The sequence below is a fragment of the Balaenoptera acutorostrata genome, chromosome 1, assembly GCF_949987535.1.
Source record: "Balaenoptera acutorostrata chromosome 1, mBalAcu1.1, whole genome shotgun sequence".
Classification (NCBI taxonomy): domain Eukaryota; kingdom Metazoa; phylum Chordata; class Mammalia; order Artiodactyla; family Balaenopteridae; genus Balaenoptera; species Balaenoptera acutorostrata.
In genome coordinates, this window is record NC_080064.1 from 114,138,787 (window position 1) to 114,161,589 (window position 22,803).

Genomic DNA, 22,803 nt, shown 5'->3' on the forward strand with positions numbered 1-22,803 from the left:
TGGGAATGGGGGTCAGATCCCCGGAGATCGTTATTGGCAGCTTTGTACAGCAATTCCTGAGAAACTGAAACAATTGAGAGAGAGATGGCTTAGCTCACTTAGCTTCTGAGCCATTTTTCATTTCCTGAAAGTAATGGAGGCCAGCAGCCTATTCTTAGGATGTAATAGGAAACTGGAATAAAACTTCATTCAGGAGGGTTCTCCTTTTTCATATCAAAAAGTCTGTTTGAATTCCCTGTTCATACAGAGCAGAGTTGTTCTTAACAACTTTCCATATTTAAGGGGGAATAAAGTTGTATCCCTAAGATACAGATCTCTAGGGCCTGATAATCAGCAGATCTAGACCTTTATTTCACTTAAAAACATTGCTTATAGGAACAGTAAGAGGATGAGGATACCTGAAAAAAAAAAAACATTAACTAATGATGTAAAGCAACCAAGTTTAAGACTGGAAAATGATGATATAAACTCATATGCAAGAGGTAATAACCTGTTAAAGATGTTCAAAAGCATGTTAAAACTGGCCTAATAGCAGAAATCATATGAAATTGGCAAACACTATCTCTAATACTGCCAGAAACATACTGTTTTATAAGTGCCATTATGCAACTGGGTGGATGGGGAAGAACAAGATATTGCCCAGAGAACTAGCATGTCCATTTCAAAAGAGACCAATATATTTATGCTTCAAAACCTAAAACAGAATACAATGCAGAGTCGAGTGTAGTAACGTTAAGTACATGAACTATGGAGTAAGGTATCCTGAGTTTGATTCCTGGCTCTGCTACGAAACATATTCAAATGTATACAAGTAAACATATTCGAATGTTGGTTTAATAAAGGACTCTTAACTAACATGGTTGCTGTGAGTTCCGAAATGAGGTAATATAAAAAATTCAAAAAGTTTTCATAAATGTTATACTATTATACATAAATTGGCTCCTTAGGTTTATCATAGAATTTTTAGACCCTAAATACTTAATAATGTCACTGACATGCATAGGCAACCATTCAATATTAAAATAAAATTAAAAAAGGACAGGGACTGGAACTAATCTAGAATACCAAGCATTTATCTTAAACATAAAGAAGCCCTAGTAAAATAAGTACCTCTAATTAAGAAGTACTATTAAGATAGGTACCTCCAAGGCTGGTAGGTAACTGCAAAGGTTGGAAAAAACTCCTCTAAAGTGAATCTTCTAATTCACTGACTCTTCATCATAGCTTCTCCAGGGTTGGGATTATGCTCTGGATTATATCAATAAAATAAGATGTGCCCAAATGATGAGTCAGAACCAGAAAGTGTTTAGTTCTCTGTTCAGCTCTGTACCAGGGGAAAAAGTAGTTTTCTGCCTCCACTGTTTGGCTCTTTGGTTCTTCTAAATCATGGTTGATTCCTTAAGGGAGTTACTGCTTTGTTACTGTCTCCATCATGTGATGAATGTTTGTTCATGTGTAATTAGTGGTCATTTTATGATGAGACGAGATCGGGCGCATTCAGGGTGGTATGGCCGCAGCATCAGTGGTCATTTTAGATCTGCCTGGAGGGATACGTGAAGACTTTCCACTCCTCGTAAGACAGGAAGTTTGTATGTATTCCAATTCAAGAAAATCTGATGATACTTCCTCAAAGAATATACACAGAGAACACATACAATTCTAAGTATCAGAGAGTTCCCATTGAAATGAGTTCCCATTTCTCATTTCAATACAGTATAAAGCTGAATAATTAAGTACTTTAGAATAAACAGAATATTAATGGGAATCCCTCCATTCAATATTTGGTAGAAATCCTACTGAGTGTCTCATCACACAGATGACAGCTTCAGAAACATGTTTAGAAATTCTATACATACAAATGAAGGAAACAGAAATTAAAGATAAGTCACAAAAGAAGTACCTAAAGAAAACTGGACTTTAACATAAATGTAAGGTGGTTATCACAAGTAAATTATTTTTCTTCAGTTGAGGCTTTCATGTAAAAAAGAAGGCAGACTACTGCTAAGGAGGGAAACTGAAAAAACAGAATACCATTAATTGGGATAATAAAGAGGGAATTAAGAATTAAAAAAAAAACAAACTTGGAAATGTGAGGGAGCCTTGGAAGTGGTTTTGATTGTAGGATCTCTGCGTTTTTATTTGGCCATTTATTGGATGAGCTTTTAAAGAGAAAGACAGGTTTTAGGGAAACATTTGTGTCAAATTAGGCAAAAAGGAGGAAAGATGGTACTTTTAGAGCAAAACCATAAGATGAAACCATGGATAAGAATGTCAAAAAGTTGAGAAAACAGGGGCTTCCCTGGTGGCGCAGTGGTTGAGAGTCTGCCTGCTAATGCAGGGGACACGGGTTCGAGCCCTGGTCTGGGAGGATCCCACATGCCGCGGAGCGGCTGGGCCCGTGAGCCACAACTGCTGAGCCTGCGCGTCTGGAGCCTGTGCCCCGCAACGGGAGGGGCCGCGATAGTGAAAGGCCCGCGCACCGCGATGAAGAGCGGTCCCCGCACCGCGATGAAGAGTGGCCCCCGCTTGCTGTAACCAGAGAAAGCCCTCGCACGAACCGAAGACCCAACACAGCCAAAAATAAATAAATAAATAAATAAAGTAGCTATAAAAAAAAAAAAAATTAAAAAAAAAAAAGTTGAGAAAACAAAAAAGAACGTAACTAGGTTTAAAAGGGATAAGAATCTGGAAATCTTTATATTATACACAAAAATGGGTGGAAACCAAAAAGCTCTTCTGAAGCTGATTTGTCACAAGAGATGCTGATTGCTGTCTATAGAGGAGGAACTGAAACAAATCTAAGATAAAAAAGAAATAGTACATTTACAGATGCCTGGGTGTGAGGACAGTCACATGGGCAAAGATATCGGCATAAATAGAGAAAATTCCCACTGATAATAGTGTGGGGGAGAGGTGGAAGGCATCACAAAGAAAACACTGGAAAAGATTCAACCTAACTACTTCACTGAAGCCCTGAGTATCCTAGGCTAAAAAACGAGGAATTTCCAAATGTAAATTAGCAAAAGAACATAGTGAATGAAACCAACAACTGCTTGGATAAAACATGCATTTCTTTAGTCTAAATCCACTATTAAAGCTTTAATAACAATATAGTTATGAGTTTTGGTTACACCCTGTTGGGAGTTCAACACTGAAGACCAAGGAACTAGGGAATGGTTTGAATGAGCAAATTGTCTGATGTTTCTAATGCTATAAATAGCTCTGGGTAAGCTATGGAAAAACAGATTAAGTATGCTAGACTTGGAAAGACACTGTTAATCAGTTCATAGATATAAATTTATTTTAAAATAACACATTTAAAACTAATTTCTAACATTTAAATTGCTCCTTCCCACCAAAACTAAAGCATGTTCCAAATTTTAAGAAATTCCTCTTCTTTTATTATTTATAGGTCAAGAATATTGGCAATGTTTGTTAAACAGTGACTGAATCAAAACTAGTTATAATTAAAATGGATACCAGAGTAAAATAATGTGAACGTAAAACATCAACTATGTGGAAATCTCTGATCAAGTTTTTTTGTTTCCAGATCTAAGTTCTGAATCCTCTGCTATAGTTCACAGATCATAAGAGCTCCAGAAGCTTCTTCTGAATGAGTTGAATGCTGAGATAAAAACTGGTTCCTCGATAAAAACAGCTGTTTCTAATTGTGGGAAATATATTTACTGAAAGCAATACATTTCATCTGACTCACCAATTAAATGCAGTACAAGAATGATTCAGAGCCTGTGCTGGTGATTTTGAAGCTAAAAAGTCTGTATTTTTCTCCTTCCAATCAGGGTATTTCTCATACTGCCCAAATCAGATAATTCGCTGAAATGGAATTCCTCTGGAAATTCCCAGAACTGTACTAACCACCACAATAAATTTTCTGATTTCATCTCCACACAGTCACACTTCACTTACGGGTGTATCTTATACACCACCCTAGAGAAACTGTCAGAAATCAGAAAATTCTGATCAATGCTTACATTCTTCAGTTAAAAAGAAAATAAGACTCAGTATACTGTGCTTCAACCATTGTGCTTCTACTATAGTGAATAAACTTTTTCCAAACAAAAAGAAGATTTAGCCCTAATTTATTCTTGGGGGACAAGATAACTGTTTACATAGATAGATAACTTTTTTTTTCATTCTACAATTTGTAAGCTATAAATGCAAAATACTCCATGTGACTGCTCTCCCCATTTCTGAAATCAGGTTGCAGGTTCTGGCACGTGCAGCTAGCCATGAATTGAAAATGCTATAAAGCAGGGATGGAGAATCTGACACTCCAGGTCAGAAACTCTTCCTCACCAGTCCTATTACATGTCTACTTAACAAAGATACTTAAATAAATAGAATTAGTTATCAGAATTGGGTGAAACCAGAAAACCTGGCCTCATTTAAGAGTATAATTTTATTACAATTTTATGTGCATCAACCTAACTTTAGACTGTTAGTATATAACAGTATAGAAGAGTATATAAGTTAAAAAAATAAGCTATCACTTATAAAATGATAAAATGCACAATTACTTATAAAATGACTATACCAGTTTTCTTTTTAAAGCTTTATGAGATTTAATTTGTTTAATCCAAAACTGCTGAACTGATTAAGTCAGTTTGATTTCCCCACCTATGAAACAAGGAGAGAAAGGTTAAATGCCTTGTTCCGGACTACGTATCTATCATTTCTGCCTGTGCCCCTGATCTATCTTCCTCAAATTTACATCAATATAATTTATCCCAACTGTTTATCCCAACTACCACTTATGATAAATCTACTCAATGCAAACAGTAAAGAATATTTTTTATTTTTTCCTTAATCAGTTATCAGTTTGAGATTGGTTTCACTTGACAATTAGTACTCCGCTTTTTAAAAAAACTAACCTGATTGTTTTGGAATAATTTTAAATTTACAGAAAAGTTGCAAAGACAGTACAGAGCAAAAGTTCTCATATACCCTTTACCCAACTTTCCTTAATGTTAATGTCTTACTTAACTATGGTACATTTGTCAAAACTATGAAATTAACATCAATATAATTTTTCCACTCATGTCCTTTTCCTGTTCCAAGTTACAATCTGGATATCACATTGTATTTAGTTGTCAAGTCTCCTTAATTTTCTCTGATCTGTGATAGTTTCTCAAGCTTTCCTTGTTTTTCCATGTCTTTGATACTCTTGAGGAGTATTGGCCGGGTATTTTATACAATGTTCTGTCCACATTGGCTAGGTATTTTATACAATGTTCTGTCCACTCCCCTTTTTTTGATGTTTTCTTATGATTACACTGGGGTTATGGGTTTTTGGAAAGAACACCACAGGAATGAAGTTCCCTTCTAATCACATTATATCAGAGGGTACATATTACCATCGTGATTTATCACTGGTGAAATTATACTTTCACTTGGTTTAAGGTGCTGTCTGCTAGGCCTCTTCACTGTAAAGTTAGTACTTTTCCCGTTCCATACTCTGTTCCTTGGAATTAGGTCACTAAGTCCAGCCCATATTCAGGAAAAGGGGAATTAAGTTCCACTTCCTTGAAGGGGATAGTCTACATACATTATTTGGAATTCTTCTGTAAGGATGATTTGTCCCTTTCCTCTATTTATTTATTTAATCAATCATTTATATCAGCATGGACTCATGGATATTTACCTTATTCTTTAGGTTATAATCCAATACTGTCATTATTTATTTTGTTGCTTAAACTGTTCCAGCTTTGGCCACTGGCCAGCTGTTTCAGGATAATAATGTCCCGAAGGTAACTGACAATTTTGGAGTACATGGTATACTAAATAGTTTTTTGGACATTTTAACAGGAAAGCAATTTATGTATAATGAATCTATCTCCAAGTTATATGTGGAAAATTAACAACTGAAGACTGAGAAGGTCAATTTAAGATAACATGAAGTTTAGTTATGCTTTTTATACTTTAAGAAGGAAAACTATGTGACACTGAAACAATTACAGATCGAGAAGATGCAGTTATTTCCTTGACAGAATACAAAATTATAAGGAAAGAGTACATAATAAACCAGTCAGAATTGCTACAAAATTTAAAGCTATAAGAATTTTAATCACCTGCATTTCCTTATTATTTCCCATTCATTCCTTAACCTCCAGAAATCTAACAATTGCCACTGTGGAAATCGCTCTTAGATCACAAAAGATAATCTGCTAAAGCAAACTGTCTACTTTCAGTCCTTATCTAAATGATCTCTGTAGCACCTGACACTCTTGACTACAAACTCCCTTAGGAAACCCAGTGTGTTTACCCTACATATCATTCCTTCTCTTAATTCCTTCGCTTAAACCACTTATCTAAAACTTTTACCTTCAGGTTTGATTTCTCTTTTGAGCTACAGATCCATATATCCACATATCCCACTAAACAGCATGAAACTCCATTTTCCATCTCCAGTCGCCACCTTTCACTTAATCACATCACCATTCAACCAATTGCCCAAAAGAGGTATCTTGGAGACATGCTAAAATCTTCCCTCTTTCTTTACCTTTTAAAAATCTATTTCTTTGGAATATTGTTTTCTCTATCACTACCTTAGTTCAGGCCCCCATAATATTTTGCTAAGACAATATCCAAACTGGTCCACCTGATCTTTCTCTAATCCATCTATCACAGTGCTATCCATATAATCTTAGCAAATCATTCTGCTTTAAAACCCTTAACTTCCCACTGCCTATAGGGTAAACTCCAAACTCCTTGGTATCCTATATAAACAAGAGGCTTTATGATCTGTCCCCCGACTATCTTTCCAACCTCATCTCCTGGTCCCATATCAGGCTATTTACAGTTACGTAAGTATAGTATCATGTCTCCAAAACCCTAAAAAGCTTATTTCTCTATAAGAAATAGTCTTCACCCTTTATTCTTTGCACGCTAAACTCAAAACATCTTCCTGGCTCCTTTTAAGTGAGTCCCTCTCTTCTCTGCTCCCCCAAACACGTTGTATCTCAATTATAGGAGCTATCTATCAATAACTATTTGGATACATGTTTATGTACTCCACTGAACTATAAATTCCTTGAAGGCAGAAATTATATCTTACTCCTTTTGTTTGTATTCCTTGTACCCGGCAAACAACAGATACAAAATAACTAAAGGGACAGCTACCATCATAATAGTTAACATTAAAAAATAAAGTTCATAAAGCTTTGCCTAAACAAAACAAATTCTGATCTTGAAAGTGACCAAATTAGAAGATATCCCATGATTTAGCACTATTTTCTTATTATTTTCCTTAACTAAAAATCTTTTTCTCAACTGGTTTTATGTGGATAGGTAAGCCAATTTTCATGTCTATCTGAAAAAAAATTCCTATTAGAAAATCAAGACACATTTCTACCTACTTATCAAAAGAGTAACTGTGAAGAAGACAGAGAGATTCCAAGGTACAGATCAATTAACAAAACAAGTTAAATTAGACTTGGGATATAATGAAGAATATACCTGATCTTTGATTCCTGGCACAGAACTTCAAAAACCTTGAAATTTCCTGATAGTAGTGTCTTTGTTATGCCAAAGAGGTGACTTAAGGTGAACCCTAAGAATTCCCTCAGGATGGAGGCTGGTCACTAGAGACCAACCATATGATTAGAGAGTTGAAACTTTGGGTGAGCCCAATCTACAGAGGGGGGAGATGGACCTGAGATTGATTAAATCATTGGCCATGTGACTGAATTCAATCACACCTATATAGTGAAGCCCCAATCAAAATTCTGGACACAGAGGCCTGGTGAAGCTTCTTGGTTGGTGAACACAATGATGTGCTGGGAGGATGACACACCCAGATTTCACAGAGAGGGTATGGAAGCTCTGTGTCCCCTTTCCCGCCCCAGCTATTGCCCTATGCATCTCTTCAATTCCTGATCTGTATCCTTTATAATAAAACTGTAATTGTAATTATAGTGGTTTCAGTAAGTTCTATGAGCCATTCTACCAAATTATCAAAACTGAGGGGTTGTGGTAGGCCCTAAACTTGTAGCAGGCTGGGCAGATGTGTAGGTGGACTGGGGACACTGAAACTTGCAGCTGGCATCTTAAGTGAGGGCAGTCTTCAAAAAACTTTGCTCTTGCAGGATCTTCTCTAATTCCAGGTGGTTAGTATCAGAATTGATCTAAATTGTAGGAAACTCAGTTGGTGACAACGGATTGGTGTCAGAACAGTGACTTCAGAGAGGTCTTAATGTTTTTGTATGTTATATTTTTAAAGGAAGGGGAAAAAAAAGGTTCTTATTCATAAAGCAGGTATTTCTCCATATGTTAGCTTTCCCTGCTATCTCATTCTCCAAGGTCCCTGAAACCAGATTCAGATTCATCCTTTCCACCCTGACTCCTATAAATGGCCTCTTGGGTGACGTTAATGTCCATGTAGATGATACATTCAACAACCTAAGCTGTCATTTCACTTTACCTTCACCTCAATTCCCCCACTTCTTATAAGCTCCTTCTCACAACTCTTAAATTAGGGGCCTCAGACTCAATATTCCTTGGAGCCAGATAAATCTCTTAAATAGTTGAACTGGGCCAGATATAACACACAACAGGACACTGTGAGGACTGAGGAAAACTGAAGAATGTATGCCCCAACTAAAGACTTGGGGAGGGGGGAGGGGCGGCCACTACTGAGACCCAACCTTGATGTCATCCAGGAAATACGGATTAACTGTTGTCAAATGTTCTGATTTCTTTTCAAAGAAAAGCAGAATTCTGCATGTTTATGTGAAATCTCCAGATTTTTAAATTTTAGCAATTAAAAAACAAACAAACTGTAGAAATCATCACAAAGGGTCGTATATAAACCAAAGGCTGATGGTTTTTAATCACTACTTTAAATACTGAAATTCCTCAAAGCTGTCCAAGGCTCTTTTCTTTTCTCTATATTCTCTGTAGGGAAATATCATCTCTCTCACGACGATAGGTAGATAGATAAACAGAGGATTCATAGATGTATAGTCTTTTGTTAGAATGTTTCTGTAGAGTAAAACAGCTCACATACAATTGATAAATAGAATATCAGAATGACATGGAGTTCATACGTGATTTTTCAGAGTACATTCATGTTTTGAAGCACCAAGTTAGCAGCTAAACAAAGAATACACTAACACAGACTAAATGCAGTAAACCATTGAACAATGTAGTTCTGTTCAGAATGGCCATTCACCCTCTTGGCTACAAGTGGTCACAGATTTTCCTACAAGTGCTTATTGTGTGGTTCCCCCAACCTTCATGCAAAAGAGAAAAATAAGGACAATAAACCAGAACCAGCTATATCTGGCATCACTTTATATTTATGATATGCTTTGTGTCTACAACTGAGCAGCTTCAACCCTTCTTTACATCTGTTTCTATCAGGCTACCTTCATCTTTTCCTGAAGAGTCCTATGTTTATTGTAGTACTTCTTTACTTATTAAACAATTTAACATATATTTTTACCTGCTGCTGGTATTTTCTAGAATGACTGTTTTTCTTGGTGCTCTGGCTACAAAGTTTCATAGGTTTTGAGAGTCTGTTCCCAACTCTATCTTTTCCAGACATCCTTTTATTTTTAGTGAATAACATCACCAAAGTTTTTCAAAACCTCATAGTGAAATGCCCTTATCTCTAGCCCAAACATCTCTCTTGAGCTCCAGAACTAGATACCCAAATGTCTGCTCAACATCGCCACCTGAATTTTCTAAAGGCATCTCAAGGTTTATATATATTAAAAAGCAAACTTGTAGTCTCCCCAAATCTCTCCTCCTCTAGTCTTCTCTGTATCAGGACACTGCACCACGAACCTCTCAAATATTCATGAAGGAGTCTGCCAACACCCTTAAGTATCATCATTTTATCTAGACTACTGCAATTGTCTACTAATTGGCTCCCCTGTAGCTATTTTTGTCCTGTACAATTCAATGTTCACACATTAGCTAGAACAATCTTTTAAAAATGTAAATTTAAAATCAATACTTCTCTGTCTTTATGCTTAGTATAAAATCCAAAATCTTTAACATGTGGTCTGGCTTCTTTCTTTCACCACAATTCTCTCACCATTCTCTCTCTTGTATTCCCTCTCCTACCACAATGAACCTTCTGAGCCCTCCCCCCTTTTCTAATATCTAAGCTCCTTTCCAGTTCAGGATCTTCAAAAGTGCTCTTCACCCAATCCTCAGCTTGAGAAGCTTGGTGGTTTCACATCCTTAAATTGCAAGCCTGCCATAACTAATAACTCTACCTAAATAGGCACCCCTCTCCCCTTACTTATGTACCCTAACACTTATATTAATTTGATAGCATTTTTATCAATTATGCCATTATTTATGTGCTTACCACTCTATAGTTTGTCTTCCTTCACCAAACTGAAAGTTAATGAGGCCAGATATCATGTCTTTACTCTCTACTATATACCAGTGACTAGAAGAATGCTAGATGTTTTGGAATTCAATAAATAAATGAATGAGTGAATGAATGAATAAATGAGTAAGTGGAATTCTGTTCACCTAGCTAACTACTGCTCATCCTTCATTCAAGTAACAGTCTAGGGTCACTTTCTCAGGGAAGCCTTCCTGAGTTAGGCCCCCATTTCATACTCACATAGAACCCTGGACTTTTAAAAAATGCATATATTTATATACCGTTTGTCACAATTTTTATGACATTTAATGTGCAATTTTTTTTATTACCCATCTCCAACATTAAGATCCATGAGAACAATGAACCTATGTGCCTTGTTCCCTATTATATCACAAGGGCCCACAAAGTACAATGTCTGGCTGACAGTAGATATTCAATAACTGCTGTTGATTAAATTTTTATCAAAAAATTTGTTGAATGAACCTAATTAGAGTTTAGGATTTTTTTCCCTCTTTATTACATTGTTAAAAACTAAAGAATGGGGCTTCCCTGGTGGCGCAGTGGTTAAGAATCTGCCTGCCAATGCAAGGGACACAGGTTCGAGCCCTGGCCTGGGAAGATCCCACATGCTGCAGAGCAACTAAGCCCGTGCACCACAACTACTGAGCCTGAGCTCTAGAGCCCGCGAGCCACAGCTACTGAGCCCATGTGCCACAACTACTGAAGCCTGCGCGCCTAGAGCCCGTGCTCCGCAACAAGAGAAGCCACAACAATGAGAAGCCCGCGCACCACAACGAAGAGTAGCCCCCACTCACCGCAACTAGGGAAAGCCCGTGCGCAGCAACGAAGACCCAACGCAGCCAAAAATAAATAAATAAATAAATAAATTTATTTTAAAAAAAAACAAAACTAAAGAATGCTCAGCTTCTCCACCAAGACAGCTTTTATTTTTCAAAAGTTCACAAATAATTAAAATCAGGAACAAAAACTCTTCTCTTTGAGGGGTTTATCATTTCCTCTAACGCACAAGTTTTTAATATTTGGGGGGAATAATATCAATTAACATTTGTGTGCTTACTATGTGCAAATCATTTTAATAAACACTATAATCTCATTTGCTGTTTAAAATAACCCTACTAATCCCATTTTATAGGAAGGGATATTGAGGCTTACAGAGTTTACTTGGAGAATCAGAAAAAATATATGGATTTTCTCCTGAAAAATACACACAAGCATACATACACATAATTTTACTTACAACATCAGAGGTTTTATGGACTTTCTAGAGTTAATTTACAAACCCGTAGGGTTGAGATCTCTGATAAAGAACTTGTGACTTAGCGATATCTTATACATGAATAGGCAATGCTTCCTTTTTCGTGTTTTCTATCTTCTTTTTAATTCTTAAAAGACACTTTCTAGACATTACAAATGCATTACCTAAATTTGCTTTATGTCACTTCATTCAACCTAAGCAGCCTTTATGAAGATACCTAAAGGTACTCTGAAAAATGAAGTCCCACTAAATACTGAGTTAAATTTTACAAAGTTGATAATTTTGCTTGTTTGTTTTTGGCTGCACCACATGGCTTGTGGGATCTTAGTTTCCCAACCAGGGATTGAACCCGGGCCTGCAGCAGTGAAGGCGTAGAGTCCTAACCACTGGACCGCCAGGGAATTCCCCAAAGTTGACAGTTTTGACTGTTTAGATTTTTATTATGAGACACAGAGTTAACAACATATTCTTCCAGTAACATAGAAACACTTATAAATTGGATCAGTATATATTAAAAATCCTGCATAGCTATTAACAGATATCCACAACACTGTAAATCAACTATACTTCAATAAAATTTTTTAAAAAACCCAGATATCTGAGCCATTTCTCACTAAAGAAACCGTGTAATGGCCTTTTTGCATAAGAAAATCATTTTTCCTGATTTCCAAAAAGTTGAGTATTATTTCGTTTGTTTTGATAATGATATCTCTTCTCAAAATTCAAAATTAATGCAAAGACATGCCTTATCTTACTTCTCACATCTACTGAAAACAAAAACTTGGAAGATAACATTTCAAAATACATTTATAAAAACAAAAACACTAGAGCTATTAAAAGTTCATGTACATGTATCAGGCAACCAGTAGGCAAAATACACCATTTCTCTAACACAAACAACAGGCAACAAAATAACCCTCTTACCTGTCAAGGTCTGTACTGCCCTTTCGCTGGAAGGCAGCGGCTCCTTTCTGTGAGGCCGATTTAATGAAGTGTCCTGTGCAGAAAACAGTCCAGGGCTGTCAGTTAATTTCCTTCGGCCACTGGAGTTAGGGTTTGAAACTCTGCAGCTCCCTATTGCACTTGTGAAAAGGTTTGTATGTTCATCACTGCTGGCCAGATCAGAATTGGGAGTGAATCCCCCAAGGGATAAACTTGGAGAACTTTCTGAACAGTCAATCTGTAAAGGTGTCTGCAACCCCAGGGCCAATGGACTAGATTCTGAAGGCTCTCGTTGGACCCACTGCTCTTCTCTGTTTATTAAGCTTTTTGAAGGAGAGAGATGAGGGCAGGACATATGACACCGGTGCTTTTCCTTATGTTTATAGCGCTCTCCAACAGTATCCTTTCCAAATCGATAGCGCTTCAAAGATTCTAGGACGGATCTGGAAGAGCCAGTGTCCATGGAAACCTGTGGTTGCTCAGAAGAACGGTGTTCTCTGTGTTTGTGACGGTGCCTGTGTTTGTGCTCGACCATCCAACCATAGGCCATCTCGGGAGGGACGCTAGGGTAGGTACTCATGGAAAGAAGGGGAGTCCTGCTGGTTGTAAGAAAGGCTTCCTGTCGAAGTAGCTTATGCTTTTTCTTATGGTATTTGGTGGGATTGAGAAGCAAATGACCAGCATGCATATAGGAAGGAGGTGGAAGTGGAGTGGTGAAAGATGGAGATGGAGGAGGTGGATAAAGAGTTGGGGGATACCTTCCATAGTAACCTAATCCTATGGGAGCAGCTGTAAGGGGTGAGGGAGAGTAAGGCATGCCATAAGAAGGATAGAATCCAGTACTAGAAAGAGGAAAACTAAGGCTGTGCATAAAAGGCATTTCAGCCATTGCCTCCCTCATCTTAGGGGGTCTCCCTCTCTTCTTTTTTAAGTCAGGTTTTCGAATGTAGTGCAAAGGGTCTAAGGGGAAAGAAGGATGCGTATAGAAACTATTAAAATTGATTCGAAAAATAGTTGGCAGAAGGTCTCGGGGGATAAAATGATGACTTCGATGAGTGATTCGAATTTCACTTAGGCGACTTACTAATTCCTCCAGATCTGCAATAAAGTCTGGATCCTGTCTATTTCGGAGTTGGGGATATTTCTTTTTCCGTTTTCGTTTTTGCCTTTTCATCTTGTCGTAGCTGAGGTAATCATGATTCCTGCGCTTACATTTATGTTTATGTTTTTCTTTAAGACTGCTTAGGACTGTAGAGGTTTCAGGGGGAATCAGAGAAACATGCTCAAAAGAATGCCTCCTCTTTTTTTGCCCACAAAATTTCTCTGCCCTGTCTGATGTGCTGTTATTATCTGTTCCAATTCCACTATCACTGGGAATGGTCTCATCACTATGAGACTCACTAATAGGAGAAGGAGTAGCTTCTTTCAGAGATGTGAGTTCACTCAAGTGAGAAGGAGAATTTGGCAACAAAGTAGGAGGAGATAACCGCCTCCTCCCCTTTGAGGCCTTCTTCATTGCAAGAGTCTGAATCATACTGCCCTGTCTGGAGTGTAAATGCAAATATGGCACTGAACTGGGTTCAACAAAGCCTGCATCACTACTTACAGGGCTCTGACCTCCACTAGTCCCAGAAGACTGAGAGCAAATAGGTGATGGAAGAATCTCAGAACTACTAGCAGATGAAGGCAGTAAAGGTGGAAGAATCTGTCCTAATGCTGACCCAGCTGCCTGCTGAGCTGTTTGTTCAAGAACAGCAAGGCTGGTAGGGCTACCAGAAAGAATGCCATTTAAGACAGTTTTTGGTTTTCGACCCCTCCTCTTTCCTATGTAAATGGTTCCTTTCTTGCTGACATTTATCTGTTGGCCCAATTTAGAGCCAAATGTGGCGGCAAGACTTGACACTGTATTATGGAGTTTGGATTGCACTTTCCCTTTATTACTTGATTCTACAGAGCTTGAAAGAATCTGATTCAACAGTTTCTTTCTCTTTAAAGTCTTCATTTTATTTATTTTGCGGATAATTGTTTTCATTAATTGTCCATTGTTTCTCTTCGTAATTTTTTTATCTGGTTCCATCTCAAGGTCACTCATACTACAGACAGTTGGCCTGTGACTGTCATCTAGATCATCTGGATCCTGAAGTTGATCCTCACTCTCAAAGAAATCACTGCTACTTCTATGGTTGTCACTTTCAGACTCAAGCTTACTTGGACTTTCAGTGGCAACAAATGGAGCCACCGATAGTACAGGTGGCTTCATCTTGACTGGTGACCTCATTTGCCTCTTAGGTCTGCCTCTCTTTTTTGGAAAAGGAGACACAGACAGACTTTGTTTGAAGGAAGGAATTTCAATTTCTGGCTGTAAAATTGGGGGTTCTTGTTCTTCCTTAGACTGCAAAGAAAAAACTTTAGAGGCAGGAATTTTTAAAGTCCTTTTAGGTGGACCTTCCAGTTGAGGCATCTCCTTAGATTTAGGTCTTCCTCTTTTGGGTTTATAAATATCAGACAAAAGATCACTAGACACACACATACTGGAGGATAGTTTGTGAGTAGCAAAAGACTTATGAGATGGTTTTTCACTATCAGTTAAGAGAGCAAGAGATGGAGTTGTAGATTTGCTCAACTTTGGTAATCGGCGTTTAAGGAAGTCATGATCTACAAATGAAGATGGTCCAATGTTTTTCATAAACTTGGCTGGCTCGGAATTACTATTTGATAGTGAACTACAAGAAACATTTTTAAAAAGCTCTGATCTTTCTAATTCTAGCCCTTTTGGAGACCGGCATGTGCTTCTTGCCACCACTTTAGTCCACCGAGGTTTTCTTCCTTTCCTTTTTTTTAATGGTTTGGACTGCAAAGTAGTGCTTAGGCTTTCAGTTACTTGGCAGTGTTTATCGGATGCAGTTACTGCACCAAGTTTTAGAAAGGGCTTGTTACTAAATAAACTAGTGAAGTTAACAACTGAAGGCGTAATTGTATGAATACTGGATTCAGAAGTCAAACTTGGCTTTTTTCCCAGAGAAGAGCTTATTCTTGGAATATCTATATGTGTAGTTTTGGAATCATTTACCTCTTTATCAATCCCTTTGCATTCAATATTCATGCTATGACCCACAGACCTATGACCAATGTTCAAGTGGGTACTTTCAGAAGTAAATTGGTTCTTTCCGACAGATTCAGAAATTTCTTCCATTAGTTCTGTGGTAGGACTTAAAAGTAACGGATTAGGAGCCATCTGTGAAGACATTTCAGGGGGACTTCTGGTTAAAGGATTAACAGATACAGTAGGTGATGGGGAAGGGAGATTGCTTTCTCCTACTGCACTAAAAGGGGATTTTGCTGTAGATGCATCAGAAGCAACTCCCATTTGAAAGTCTGGAGAAGTGCAATATACAGGAGGTTGCTTTTCATGCTTTGAGGTTTCATAAGACCCCCTTTCACTGGATGAGAAACTGTCTTGCTGAATGCATGTTCCTTCATTAAACATTTCTTTCTCCAAATTAATGATTTCCTTTCGAACTGAGAACTTTTCCAATATGCTTTCTTTACTCTGCCGTATAACATTCTTCTCAAAAGTTTTGCTGGTGGCACTGTCTTTCAGGGATTCAGAAAGTTCCTGACTTTCATGACTATTGATGTTTGTACTACAAGAAGCCTTAAGTGGTTCCTGAGTGGGGAGCAGTGCTTCCGCTTTAAGGTTTATGGCATCTTTACTGACCAGTCCTGCCATAGGACAACTCACTAGTTTCTTTCCAATGTCCTTATTAACTAATCCCATTGTTGAATTTGCTACAATCTTCTTCGCACAGTCCTTGGCCACTAGGCCAACAGTAGAACCCAATTTCTTTCCCAAGTCTTTATTAACTAGTCCAACCACAGTGCCAAGTCCTAGCTTCTTTCCAGGTTCCTTATTCACTAAACCTGGAACAATACCAATTCCTAGCTTCTTTCCTGAATCTTTGCTCAGCAGTCCTACTGTAGTGATATTCCCTGGCTTTTTGCCTAAGTCTTTATTAATGAATACCGCTGTAGTGCCAGCTCCTAGTTTTTTCACAGAGTCCTTATTGACCAATCCTACTGTTGCATTAAACACTGGCTTTTTCCCAGGATCTTTAGTTACCAATCCAACCGCTGTGCTGATAGTTGGTTTTTTTATTAAGTCCTTATGTATTATTCCAGCTACAGAGCCAACGCCGGCTTTCCTGATCAAATCCTTGTTAACCAATCCTGCAGTAGTGCCAGTTCCTAACTTCTTAGGTTTTGTCTTGGAAGACTTGGAGGGAGGACAAGTTGCAATGAGCTGTGCCAACTTTTCCGTTACACTCGTTCCTCCATTAAGTAATGCCCTGTCCTTTAAATCAGGATCCCGGCTACCAACAAGAGTAGATGATGCTGCATTAATGTAATCTGTCATTTCTGAGCGTACTGGAGAAAGCTTCTTAGACAAAGGATTGTTTTCTCCCTGTGAATGAAGATGGATGCTCTCCTCAGACTGGCATTCAATGGCTGCAACATCACCTGATTTCTTGTACAACTTTGAAGGATCCTAAAATTTGAACAAGAAAAGGGTTTCAGAGATAGTAAAGCTTATATACCATTTCAGTTTAGCATTACAATCAAACAAACTAAATGATGACAAATCAGATATAAGACAGGCAACAGTGCTTTTTTAAAAAACCTAACTAATGTTATACTAATGTCACAGTATGTTAGTTCCTCTACTGCTATATCAGAGGCTATCAAGATGTAATCTTTGTTGACTTTCAACCATATGAACATACATATTATTGAGTATTTAGAAATATCCCTATGGTATTTTTTGACATTGTTTTAAAAAGGCAAATTAAAGTCTACTTTCTCCTTACATGGACTAAATATACATTAGCATATGAATGTACTGTTTTTGAAAAGATATTGTTAGTTACAATATCCCACGGTCCTCGTTTAAAATAATGGTTCTTTGCCTACCTCCTTATTTGATTTCAATGATTTCAAACCAATGCAGGACAATTCCTGACCAACTTTCACTCCTGTAACACATTCTTAATTATAATCTTGAATGAGCAGTCAAGTTCTCTCTTCATGTGAGAAAAATAGAAAAGACAATAAAATACGTTCATATTTTCTTTAGAATGTGTTTTTATATAAAATCTTAGAGTTGGAAGTAACTTTTAAGTCATAATATAAATTGCTATCTAATGTATGAATCCTCATTATATACTTTACAAATGAATTTATCATTTCACACAACAGTCTGTTTTACTTTTGGATAACAAAGATTTTTTTCTTCTTCACGTTTCAGCAAAGTTTGTTTTTTTTTTTAATTGAGGTATAACTGACATAGAGTCTTTATGAGGTATAACTGACATAAAGAGTCTTTCTTAACTATAAAATACAAATGAAAGACCTGAACAAATGTAAAGACATACTGTGTTTGTGGATAGGAAGACATGAAGCTGACAATTTCCCCTAAGCAAATTTATAAATTTAATGTGATCCTAATAAAAATACCAACAAGATTCTCTCAGGAATAAGAAAAGTTATAATATTCATTGGGGAAAATATATAAGCAAGAATACCTAGCAAAATCTAAAAAGAAGGGGATAACTGTATCAAATATTAAATTAATTTTTAAAGCCTCTATCACTAAAACAGTATAGCACATGAAAAGACAAAAGATCCAATGGGCCAGGATAGAAAACCCAAAACCAAATTCATGCATATATGGAAAAGTTTTGTATGTAAAATGGTATAATCCCTACAAAATAGAAATTGGCAATAACTAGAAAAATACCACATGCATTTATTCCTTTGACCACTTTTAGGGGATCTACCCCAAGACACACTGGCAAAAAATCTAATGTTTGCAAAAAGCTAAAAATATACCACCATTTTAATAGCAAAACCCTAAAATAGTCTAAATGATTATCTACAGGGGACTGGCTGAATAAATCAAAGTATATCTGTACAATGGACTACCATAAAACCGGAAAAAAAAAGAGAAGATATCAATATATTGCTATCGAATGCTCTTTAATAAGTATTATTAAATGAAAAAAGCAAGAATTTGGACGGTGGTTATAATATGCTATCTTCTGTGTAAGAAGATAGGAATATGAATACATATACATATCTGGTTATATTAAAAATGGAAGAATAAACAGAAGATTAATGAAAATAGTAACCCAGGAGGGAGGAAACACAATACAACCAATATTTGATTCACTCAAAATTAAGGGGACTATCTCTTCTTTTGGACTGGACCCTTACAATTTTGCCCAAGAGGAAACTGGTTTTTCTGACAGTTTCATATTCAACTGACATATATTAAGCTTGCGATTAAAGAAACACATTTTCTTCCCATCTTGTTAAAGAAACAATATTCCCATTTTGTATTTTTACAGTTACTTTTCAAAACTTAAAAGGCTTTATTAAGTATTTTAAAATATATTTATACCTGAAAATTGTGACACTTCCATTTTAAAACTTACCTTTAAAAATCTGTCTGAACAAACTATGACTATGTACCATAGCATAGATAATGCTCACAAACAAGACTAAGTGAAAGGATACAGAATAAAAGTGTGTACTATATAACTCCATTTATATTAAGTTCACAAAGAGGCACAACTAATTATGATATTTAAAGTCAGGAAAATGGTTACCCGTGGTGTGGGGCAGTGATGAGAAAGGAGCACAAGATCTTGGTGGGTGCTGGTAATGTTTCATTTCTTAAACTGAATGCTGGTTACATGGGTGGTTGAGTTTGTGAAAATTCACTGAGTTGTTACATTTATATTTATGTTACACTTCAATAAAAGTTATTCTAAAAATTCTGTCTAAAAGAAAAGTAGAAACATCCAGTTCCCTTAACCGGCTAAAAGACTGTACTGAAATCTGGTTTTTCACCTTTGATGGAAATGAATATCTCAGGTTAATTAAAATCATCCTAAAACAGTTAGTATCCACAGTAAATGGTCTATGATTAAAGAAGGAAAAAATAAAAATAAAACAAAAAAACGCAGATAATTTGATTTTGGTTTCAAAGATTTTTTTCTTCCAAATCCTGACACTGAATAAACAGTGAATGAGATAATATTAATAAGATGCTGAAAACTACATTTGGTACTGGTAATATTATTCTCTTACCTTTCTAAGAACCTCTTAAAATGACAACCAGTAGTAAGAGGTATCATTTTAAAGAGTATAGTATGTTAGCCAATGAAAAAGATATTGTATCAAAACATCATTTTAGGCATATAATTTTCTTCAACTTGAAAACAAAGATAAAAGTATGCTCATTAGAAAAGAGGGAAGGTATAAACATTGCCATGCATAAATAAATAATTTTACATTTCAGATACTTCACCATATACTTCAAATACATGTACATTCTTTCATAAAAATGGGGCCAAAAATGCTTGCTGTTTCATAGCCCACTTAAACAATACGAGGAAGACACCCTTTTACACAAACAAATCGAGTCAGACTATCAATTCAATGGTTTTGTAATAGTTCAAAATTCATAAAATCAACCACATAATGGTTGCTTTTTAAACAGCACTGTGAGGCATGCAGGATCCTAGTTCTCTGACCAGGGTTCGAACCTGTGCCCCCTGCAGTGGAGGAAGCCTGGAGTCTTAACGACTGGACAGCCAGGGAAGTCCCAGTTTTCGGCTATTTCTTCTTGTAAGGAATATAATGATGAACATCCAATTATATATATCTTTGCCTATTTGTCCAATTATTTCCTTCAATTCAACTTCTAAAAGTGGAATTGCTTAATCGAAGGGTATATACAATAGGGACTTCCCAGGTGGTCCAGTGGTAAGAATCCGCCTTCCAATGCAGGGGACGTGGGTTCGATCCCTGGTTGGGGAACTAAGATCCCACATGCCGCGGCACAACTAAGTCCATGCGCCACAACTACTGAGCCTGCGTGCTCTGGAGCCCACGTGCCACAACAAAGAGCCTGCACGCCACAACTAAGACCGATGCAGTCAAATAAATTTTTTTAAAAAAAGGGTACATATAATAAATCGTTACACGTGTAGGACAGCTCTGCATCAAGAAAGACTTTTTTAATGGAAAAAAGTTTATTATAAAAATTCAGAGTTTATAAACACTAACCCAAGATAATACCTTGTGACTTGTGATAGTCTACATTTTTAGGCAATGATATTCTTATGGCAGAAACAGTAACAACTGACAACCTTGCTTCTGACAATTTCGAAATTAAACATCAGACTAACAGTATTCATGTCTATCTTAATGTTCACAAACCTTGACAACTGGGTGATTTGGTTATAGTTATCTTCAGAAAATACGCTCTCTCATTTACTGTTCCAATAAACTCATTAAGTTTTCATTTCAAATGCCATTATTTCTAGGATTAATTACTATTTGGTTCATTTTCAAATCCATTTGTTATTGTCCTATTTTTATCAAATGGTTATCTTTTTGCCCATTTTAACCATTTCAAAATCTTTCAGATGGTTTCAATATTTCCAGCTCTTTGGTAGTGAAGTGTATGCTCATCTGTTGACTCTTTCTCTACTGTTGGTTTGTGTTCTTATACGGCTTGTAATGTTTTCTCATTACGCTATGTGAGTTTTCTTTTTGTGAATGTCAATGTTCTAAATATGAAGAAAATATTTTTCATTGCCATTGTCAGTGTTTAAGATTTCACAACCTATAGATACACTTTTGGGGCATTTCTATTTACATTTCACTTACTGCCTGGTATTATGAACAAAACATCCTGTCACGTGATTTTGCAGGCCTTGTATATTTTTTCAGCAGTGTAATAGCTGTTCGAGGTCCATGTCATTTTTCTGAATTGTGAAGTTTATCATTTCTTATTTAGAAGAGCCCTTCATATTTTTGAAATAATATTTATTTCTCTCATGTTGCACATTTGTCTCCCAATTTACTGGTTGTCCTTCTACTTCCTATTATTTTTCTTAAAAAGAAGTTAAATGTATTCAGAAACATATGAAAAACTGTACTAAGTACCACACATATTCTGTCATTTGATCCTCACAACAACCATATGATGTGGTTAATGTAATTATCCTCATTAAATTTATTTTTTTAAAAATAGGAATAGTTTAGATACTAGATTACCTGGTCAAGGTCACTTAACCATTAAGTGATTGAAGTATGCTTTAAACATAGTCTGATTTCATAGCTAAAGCTCTTAACCATTATACTAGATAAAATAATCTCTTTAGTTTTATAGTTGTTTTCGTAGCATAATTGGAATGATCACATCCTCCTAAAGATGACAATCTTCACCACATTTTCAATGAATGTTTTTATGGTCTCATTCTTACTTTTACTTCAAATTATTTATCTATTTTGAATTTTTTTTTTAAACATTTAACACATTTTTTAAAAGTATTTATTTATTTATTTATGGCTGTGTTGGGTCTTCGTTTCTGTGTGAGGGCTTTCTCTAGTTGTGGCAAGTGGGGGCCACTCTTCATCGCGGTGCGCAGGCCTCTCACTATCGCGGCCTGTCTTGTTGCGGAGCACAGGCTCCAGATGCGCAGGCTCAGTAATTGTGGCTCACGGGCCCAGCTGCTCCGTGGCACGTGGGATCTTCCCAGACCAGGGCTCGAACCTGTGTCCCCTGCATTGGCAGGCAGATTCTCAACCACTGCGCCACCAGGGAAGCCCTATTTTGAATTTTTAAAACATAATCTGTGGGTAGAGAAGCAGCTTTTACCTGCAAAGGTTTTGTCCGTTGTTCTAAGAGTTTTTCCATTTCTCATTTCACATTCACTGATTTGAAATACATTTCTCACATATTTTTATTCATATTTGGGTCTAAGCTCTCCATTTTGCTTCACTTACATTTATGTTTATTCCTGAGCCACTAATAATATGTGGACACTTTACAGTATGTTTTAATACTTAAAAAGACTATTTTTTCCTTTTTGTAATCCTATAGAAATTCCTTATTTTATTTATAACAACATTATTGAGATATAATTCACATACCATAAAATTTACCCTTTCTGAGCACAAGTTCAATGGTTTTTAGTATATTCACAGAGTTGTGCAACCATAACCATTAACTTTAGAATATTTTCGTAAGGCTCCCTGGTTGTTTTTGCATATGTATATGCATATGTATACCTCTAGATGACCTTGAGGTTCATATAAAGTTTTGAAAAACTCCACACGGCATTACCTTTATATATTAAAATAGGAAAAA

The 22,803-nt window shown here is 36.5% G+C and overlaps 1 protein-coding gene across 6 annotated transcripts in view; it reads right to left on the reverse strand.

Annotated features, from left to right (window-relative positions):
* Positions 1–22,803, reverse strand: part of ASH1L (ASH1 like histone lysine methyltransferase) — a 220,109-nt gene that overhangs the window by 141,737 nt on the left and 55,569 nt on the right. For all 6 annotated transcript variants that reach the window (XM_057540077.1, XM_057540074.1, XM_057540065.1 and 3 more), the window contains one exon: positions 12,564–17,127. In XM_057540077.1, the coding sequence (XP_057396060.1) occupies positions 12,564–17,127 (4,564 nt within the window). The remainder of the gene's footprint in view (positions 1–12,563; positions 17,128–22,803) is intronic.